The sequence below is a fragment of the Lipotes vexillifer genome, unplaced genomic scaffold (genome assembly GCF_000442215.2).
Source record: "Lipotes vexillifer unplaced genomic scaffold, Lipotes_vexillifer_v1.1 scaffold150, whole genome shotgun sequence".
NCBI classification, from domain to species: Eukaryota; Metazoa; Chordata; class Mammalia; order Artiodactyla; family Lipotidae; genus Lipotes; species Lipotes vexillifer.
This window is the reverse complement of record NW_006792921.1, coordinates 5,832,285-5,840,890: the sequence shown is the minus strand read 5'-3', so window position 1 is coordinate 5,840,890 and position 8,606 is coordinate 5,832,285. Positions and strand designations below refer to the sequence as shown.

General features: G+C 44.2%; 1 protein-coding gene across 1 annotated transcript in view; it reads left to right on the top strand.

The window, feature by feature from the left end:
- Nucleotides 1-8,606, top strand: part of NOD1 (nucleotide binding oligomerization domain containing 1) — a 48,420-nt gene that overhangs the window by 27,841 nt on the left and 11,973 nt on the right. The window contains exons 11-12 of the mRNA XM_007466099.1: nucleotides 2,010-2,093; nucleotides 7,056-7,139. Coding sequence (XP_007466161.1) covers nucleotides 2,010-2,093; nucleotides 7,056-7,139 — 168 coding nt within the window. The remainder of the gene's footprint in view (nucleotides 1-2,009; nucleotides 2,094-7,055; nucleotides 7,140-8,606) is intronic.

Genomic DNA, 8,606 nt, shown 5'->3' with positions numbered 1-8,606 from the left:
CCCCCCCCCCCCCACCGTGCAGCCTCCTCTGTCCCCAGGTAGTCACATCAGGACTTGGCCTTCATGCTCCAGCTCACCTGTCACCTGTTACGGGAAGCCCACAGCCCTCGCTCCCTCTCTGCACTCCAGGGCCACTAGTTTAACTGTATGTTCTGAAGTGATGCTTTTTTTCTTTCTTTTGGTTGTTCCTTTTTTTGGTCATTTACCGTATTTTTATTTATTTACTTGCCTGTATCATAAATTGCTTCTGGGAAAGGAAGTTATATTACATGTCTCTGTATCCTCCTCATGAGATACTGGCTAAATTAGTTAATGAAAATGTCGTCATTATGAGAATTCAGATACTAGACCTGCTGGCCAGTAAGTGCATTTTCCTTTTCCCCTCAAAAAATCTTTTAAAAGATTTTGAAAAGTAATACATGCTTTTTTGAAAAAAATATGAGACACTGAAGTTGGGAAAGTAGGAAGTGAAAGAACCGCCTCCCTCATGCTTTCTAAATATAATCTTTTATTTCTAGCATTTGAATGTATATTCAAATAAATATCGCTTTTCTTATGAAACTGAATAGCATTTAGCAAGTGACGAAAAAAATATCTCAACCATATATTGTACGTATTTGACATGTCCTTTTATGTCAGGGTTTCTAAATCTCAACACTGTTGACATTTGGTTCCAAATAATTCTTTTCTGTTGAGAGGCTGTCCTGTGCATTGTAAGATGTTTAGCAGAATCCCTGGCCTCTACCCATTAGGTACCAGTAGTAACCCCTAATTGTGACAATCGAAATTGTCTCCAGACATTGGCAAGTGTCCCCTGGAGGAGAAGTCACCCCAGTTGAGAACCATAGGTCTATGTGGATAATAATAATGTCAATCCCCCAAATCTCGTGCGTACTCACTGTACATCACACATTGTTCTCAGCCTTTTCCATGTATTAACTCATTCCCACGACTGTGTTATGAGGGCTGTACCATTACTGGTCACATTTGCTGGTGAGAAAACTCAGGCCCAGAGAAGTTCAACCATGTGCTGTGATTGCCCTGCTAGTAAGCTCAGAGCATCTTGAGCCCCATGCTCTTCTGCCTCTTTCTTCATCCTACCTCATTCTCTCTGAAGGTTGCACAGTGTCCCTTGAATGTACACTCACAATGTATTTTGCTGGCTGCCTCTACTGATACTGAAATTCGTTCACATCTTACATTATGACCAAAAAGACTGCAACCAATACTGCATGTATAGAACCTGTGTGTAATGTCTTTGCACACTATAGGGTGGATTTTTAGATGTTGAATTGTTGGCCCAAGGTGAAACACATTTAAAGTGTGGATAGACACTACCAAATTGCCCTTTAAGGAATGATTTTTTAAATGTTCTTTATATTCCTTTCTTCTTCCTTATTTATTCTTTCATCCACTGGCACAACAGGGTTTAATCCTCTTTACAACCAGGAGCTTCTAGCCCTCTGTGCTTTATCCAGACCACTTCCTGCTTTTATGAACAACTGAGAGACTTCCTGAACTTTCAGTCACAGAACTTGGGTCCTTAAGTGGCCTCGGAGCAAAGCGATGAACACATTTTCACGCGCAGTTGGTAGGCTTTTCTAGGTCTTCATCGGACTGAGTTTAGTAACATACTGTCCGTGGTGTTCAAGGGATCTTAACAGCTGGAGGAGGCTGAAGAAGCAGGCACTGGCCCCTTGCTTTCTATGGGCCCGTCTTCTGAGAGAGCTGAGGGCTCAGCCAGGATGGGGAGGGAGTATGGGCTCCCCCCACAGCAGCAGGGCTAAGAAGTAGGAGCTTGGGTGAAGGGTTTGCACTAGAAATGAACCTCCGTTTATTGTCTGTGGGGCTCAGAGGCTGGCTTGGAGCCTGGCTGTTTGCTGGGTTCTCAGCAAGTGATGAGCTGCATAAACTGCAGATGCCGGGGCTGGGATCCTGCTTCTGTGAACTCAGTGGAGAGTGGGTGCCAGGTAGCGCTGCCCTGAGTTGACACTTCCTTTCTTTTCCAGGCTCACCAAAAATGAACTTGACGATGAAGTGGCAGAGAGCTTGGCAGAGATGTTGAAAGTCAACCAGACGTTGAAACATTTATGGTAATTCAGATTTCAACATTGTGCTTTTTTAAAAAAAATATTTTTTGAGATATATCTTTTGAAATACTTTTTGAGATTCACGTATCGTAAAGTCACACTTTTGAAGTGTACAGTTCAGTGGTTTTTAGCATATTTATAAGGTTGTGCAACCATCACCACTATCTAATTCTAGAACATTTTACAAAACGACCCACCTCCCCTACCCGCCAGAACCCTGTACACGTTATCACTCCCCATCCTTCTCCCTTAGTCCCTGGCACCTGCTAATCTACTTCCAGTCTCTATGGATTTGCCTATTCTGGGCATTTCATAGAAATGCAGTCATACAATATATGACCTTTTGTTTCTATGTTCCTTCACTAGCAAAAGTTTTCAAGGTTCACCTACATTGTAGCATCTATCAGTACTCCATTGCTTTTTATGGCTGAATGATATTTCCATTGTATGGACAGTCCATGTTTTGTTTGTCCATTCTTCAGTTGGTAGACATTTGGGTTGTTTCTACTTTATGACTATTATGAATAATGCTACTGTGAACATTCACACACGTGTTTGTATGTGAACATATGTTTTCATTTCTCTTGGGTATATACTTAGGAATAGAATTGCTGGGTCATATGGTCACTCCGTGTTAAATGCCAAACTGTTTCTCAAAGTGGTTGTGCTATTTACATTTCCACCAGTCATGTATGAAGGTCCCCATTTCTCCATGTCCTCACCAACACTTGTTATTGTCTATCTTTTTGGGTAATGCCATCCTAGTGGGTGTGAAGTGGTATCTCATCATGTTTTTTTTTTTTTTGCGGTACGCGGGCCTCTCACTGTTGGGGTCTCTCCCGTTGCGGAGCACAGGCTCCGGACGCGCAGGCTCAGCGGCCATGGCTCACGGGCCCAGCCGCTCCGCGGCATGAGGGATCTTCCCAGACTGGGGCACGAACCCGTGTCCCCTGCATCGGCAGGCGGACTCAGCCACTGCGCCACCAGGGGAGCCCTCATCATGGTTTTGATTTGCATTTCCCTGACTGCTGACAGTGTTGGGTGTCTTTTCATGTGCATATTGGCCATTTGTGTACCTTCTTTAGAGAACTGTCTCCACATCCTTTGTCCATTTGTAAATTGGGTTATATGCCTTTTTTTTTTTTTTTTTTTTTTTTTTTTTTTTTTTTTTTTTTGGCGTTCCGCGGGCCTCTCACTGTTGGGGTCTCTCCCGTTGCGGAGCACAGGCTCCGGACGCGCAGGCTCCACAGCATGTGGGATCTTCCCAGACCGGGGCACGAACGCGTGTCCCCTGCACCGGCAGGCGGACTCTCAACCACTGCGCCACCAGGGAAGCCCGTTATATGCCTTTTAATTGCTGAGTTGTTAGAGTTCTTTATATATTCTGGGTGCTAGACATTTACTAGATACATGACTTGCAAATATTTCCTCTCTTTCTGTGAGGTTTTTCACTTCCTTGAGAGTGACCTTTGAAGCACCAAAGTATTTAATCTTGATAAAGTCCAATTTATCTATTTTTTGTTTAGTTGCCTGTGCTTTAGGTATCTCAGTAAGAAATCATTGGCTAATCCAAGGTCCCAAAGATTTCCTTTAAGTGTTATAGTTTTGCTCTTACATTTAGGTCTTTGATCCATTTGGAGTTCATTTCTGTGTATGGTATGAGGTATTAGGGGTCCAGCTTCATATTATTGCATGTAGATATCCAGGTGCCCAGCACCATGTATTGAAAAGTCTCTTTCCATTGTGAATGGCCCTGACGCTTTTGTCAAAAATCAGTTGACCATAAATGTGTGAGTTTATTTCTGGACCTTCTATTCTAGTTCATTGAGCCATATGTTTATCATCATGCCAGGACCACACTGTCCTGATTACTGTAACTTTGTAATAAGCTTTGAAACCAGGAAATGTGGGTCTTCCAACTTTGTTCTTCTTTCTCAATATTGTTTTGACTATTTTGAGTCCCTTGCATTTCCATGTGGAATTTTAGATCACCATGTCAATTTCTGTAAAAACAAAAAAAACCCAGAGTGTGCTTTTACATCTGTTTCTTTTTGTTTTATTCCTTTTCTTTCTGACCTGTAGACGTTCTTTTATGCCCTTCCCTAGGTGTCAGGCCAGCCCCTCCACGAGAACAGAGCTAGAACAGGGCTAGAGAGTGAGTCTTAGCTCTTGGTACCAGTACAGACTACACTGGCTGCAGTGAAGGTAGCCAGTGGGCATATGTACCTGAGCACTGCCAGGCTTTTTACTTCTCCTCCTACCCAGCCTCTTGCCAGGTCTAGGCTTCAGGCAGCTCACCCTCCCCCCAGCAAGGTGTAGGTGGTGCCAGTGGTTGCCAACTGTGGAAGGGGTGATTAGGAAACAGCAGAATTTAACTGAATGCAGAACTCAGTGCCCACTTCCAGGTTCTATTTTTGCTGCTTTTGCAAAAATGTCCAAGTCACACTGTGGTTGTGCTTACCAGAAGGTCTCACCTCTGCCACTTGGCCCAGGGGCCCCAGTCTTTGAGAAATGTGGTGGGGATCACTGGGTCCTGGCTGCAGCACAGCCACCGAGTCCTGTGTGTGTGGGCAGGAATGGTGACAAGAGCTCCCTTCCCCTGGGCGCCATGGTAGAAATGATGAGGACTACTGCACACACATCCTCCTATTGAAATCTCACACAGCCAGGGTAGCGGGGTTCTCTTATAGTTATTCCCATTTTATAGATCAGGCAGCCGAGGAATAGAAAGCTTAAGTTTATTTCTTCAAGGATCTGCAGCTGAGAAGTGGGGAGTGCGTGTATGTATATGAGGAGAGCTTTTAACCACGATGCTATACTGCCTCCTTAAGGGACTGGCTTAATTTCTATAATCTCATGAGTCACAGTAATATAGGTCATTATCTTCCTGGTACACAGCTACCTTCTTGGATCAGTGCCCAGAATTTCTAAAGGTCAAGTTCAGTAGTAGCCTTATGCTACAAATAGCTGGGGGGTGAGGAGTGAACCTGTGATGAAGCACAGACGTATCACTGACTTGGGCTGCTCTTTCCTGGGTGGGTTAGACGCATGGCTTCCCAGCGGAGCAATTTGGGAATTGCCCAGGCTTCCCAGCTATATCTGAAATCTTTGTTTCATTAGAATCAGTGCCACCCAACATAATGGGGTATACTCTTAGAGGCCCCATTATTGATGCTTTTCCACTGGGACCCATGAGTAGCAGCAGAACTGTTCTTCCTCCCTCCCTCTCAGATGTTGGAGAGGACATGGTACCATCTTGGAAGTCTTTGTTTCCCCCAAAGAAGAGAATGGCCAGCTCTTTAAAAAATACTTAACTTTAAAAACTGCCTTGCCTTTCTCCAGCCATCTGGAAGGAGACATCAGACTGCCTGTTCCCCAGATGTGTTCCTTAGAATTTGTTGTTCAGACTGGTAGTCTCCAAACATTTTTGATTGGGCACCCCTGCAGTGAAAAATGTCAAGCACACATGCATACATATATGTTCATGTATTAAATTACCTACCTATGAATATACAGATATATTATGCTCACTATAAAAATACACAGAAAAGTTAAACATTTAAAAAAATTTTCCTTAAGTATAGTTGATTTACAGTGTTGTATTTAATTTCTGCTGTACAGGAAAGTAACTCAGTTATATATATTCTTTTCCATTATGGTTTATCAGAGGATTTTGAATACAGTCCCCTGTGCTATACAGTAGGACCTTGTTGTTTATCCTATATATAATAATTTGCATCTGCTAATCCCAAACCTTCCCTCCCCCTTGGCAACCACAAGTCTGTTCTATTTGTGAGTCTGTTTTTGTTTCGTAGATATGTTCATTTGTGTCATATTTCAGATTTCACATATAAGTGATATCATATGGTATTTGTCTATCTCTTAATGACTTAATTTGCTTAGTATGATAATGTCTGGGTCCATCCATGTTGCTGCAAATGGCATGATTTCATTCTTTTTTATGGCTAGTAATCCATTGTATATATATACCATAGCTTCTTTATCCATTCATCTGTCGATGGACATTTAGGTTGCTTCCATGTCTTGGCTATTGTAAACAGTGCTGCTGTGAATATTGGGGTGCATGTATCCTTTTGAATTATGGTTTTCTCTGGATATATGCCCAGGAGTGGGATTGCTGGATCATGTGGTAGCTCTGTTTTTAGTTTTTTAAGGAATATCCATACGGTTCTCCATAGTGGCTGTACCAATTTACATTCCCGCCGACAGTGTAGGAGGGTTTCCTTTTCTCTACACTGTCTCCAGCATTTATTGTCTGTAGACATTTTGTTTTTTTTTTAAATAATACACAATGTATTTATTTATTTATTTATGGCTGTGTTGGGTCTTCATTTCTGTGCATGGGCTTTCTCTAGTTGTGGCAAGTGGGGGTCACTCTTCATCGCGGTGCGCAGGCCTCTCACTATCGCGGCCTCTGTTGTTGCGGAGCACAGGGTCCAGACGCGCAGGCTCAGTAATTGTGGCTCACGGGCCCAGTTGCTCCATGGCATGTGGGATCTTCCCAGACCAGGGCTCGAACCTGTGTCGTCTGCATTGGCAGGCAGATTCTCAACCACTGCGCCACCAGGGAAGCCCTGTCTGTAGACATTTTGATGATGGCCATTCTGACTGGTGTGAGGTGATACCTCATTGTTGTTGTAATTTGCATTTCTCTAATTATTAGCGATGATGAGCATCTTTTCATGTGCCTATTGGCCATCTGTATGTCTTCTTTGGAGAAATGTCTATTTAGGTCTTCTGCCCATCAGAAAAATTAAACATTTTAAAGCATGTTCTTTATTCTCATGGATCTGATCGACACAATCTCAGCAAGATTGAAAGTTAAGGGGACTCAGTTCTTCCCCTGACCCTGTCTCTTATCCCATCATATCCTTCCAACCCCCTAATGAAGTGGGCAGATTTAATCCAGTATTACTTGATACAAAAGATATATTCTTCTTTCAGGCTTATCCAGAACCAGATTACAGCTAAGGGGATTGCCCAGTTGGCAGATGCATTACAGAAGAACAGTGGCATAATGGAGATTTGGTAAGACCGATCTACCACTTGTAATGATAACAACAACAATGATTATTTACTCAGCACCATTTACTATGTGCCATGCACAGGGCAGGGCAATGTCCATTTATTTCCCATCTTTCCAACAATCTGTAATGTAGGTAGTATTGTCTCCATTTCACACATGTAGAAACTGAGGCCCAGACCAAGGTCACACCTAAGAGGAGAAGCTGGAATTCAGCCCAGACTACGACTCCATAGTCAGGGCTCTCCTTCCCAGCCCCCCTGTCCTGCCTACTGTCCTGGGTTGCACGGGGGCAGACAGACTGGGAAAGGGATTCCCACTGAAAGTTAATCACTCTGGGACTTATGAGCCTGAGAGATGGCCATGCTGGCCCGGAGTTTGAAGCATGTCCTTTTCCTTCTCTGGGCTTCCAGGCTGTACTTGAGCTGATTGTACTCTTTTTCGACTTCCTGTTTCTGTTATGCTAGCAGAAGGAAGGCATGTGGTCTGCTTTGCTGCAATGTTGAGCCCCATTTCATTTCTTGTGCCTCCTACGGGACACACAGCCCCGAGGTAGGACTGGGCCTGTAGCATATTCGGGGGTGGGGGAGTGTGTGTGTCCCATTAGTGACAATGGTTACACACCACTGGGTTAAGTGCTAGGGAAACAGCAGTTAACTGGACAGAAAGGTCCCTGACTGCCTCAGAGTACTGATGTAACTGAGCTGAGAACAGAGGGCCCTGTGTCTCTGAATCCAGACCCCCAGGTGCTCTGGGATTTGCTATCTACCCCAGGCCTGGCCTGAGACAGCCCAGCAGTGTGTGAGGCTCAGACCTGCATGGGATTCCCATGACACAAAGCCGGGGCCCCATGAGGACAGAGACCACAGGAGTTCATGCTACCATTGTGGGCCCTGAGATCCACGGAGCAGCCTCACCATGAGCCAGACCCTCAGCTCAAGGGGTAGTTGCTCATTAACTACAGTCCTTTCTTCATGACTGGGGAGAAGAATTTCACAGCCAAAAACAATAGATCAAGGTACAGCTACCTCCCTGACCGTGGCTCCCAGAACAGCGTTTTTTAAATTTCGCTTCAGAATTTGTTAGTGGATCATAAAATTGGTTTGGTGGGTTGCAACCAGCATTATTTAAAAAATGAAACGGAGCTAGAATACCAGAATGCTCTGTGCCTAGTATGAAATATTCTTTCATAATCTCAGATGTGGGTGTGTATGTATACACAGATGCTGGTTCACAATGTAAAATGTTCTTATTTGAGGTCACAGTCAGAAAAACATTTGAAAACACTGTCCTAGGGTAGAGAGCCCAGCTCCAAGCAGACCGATGGAGAGGCTGTGGCATGTGCACCTTCGAGGCCGAAGCCCCGCTCCTCAGCTCTCAAAGGCACTGGAGAGCCAGTGGGATTTTAGTTTGCGTTAATCTCCAACCACCCTCAGCCTGTGATGCTTTCCTAGAACCACCCCGTTTCCTGC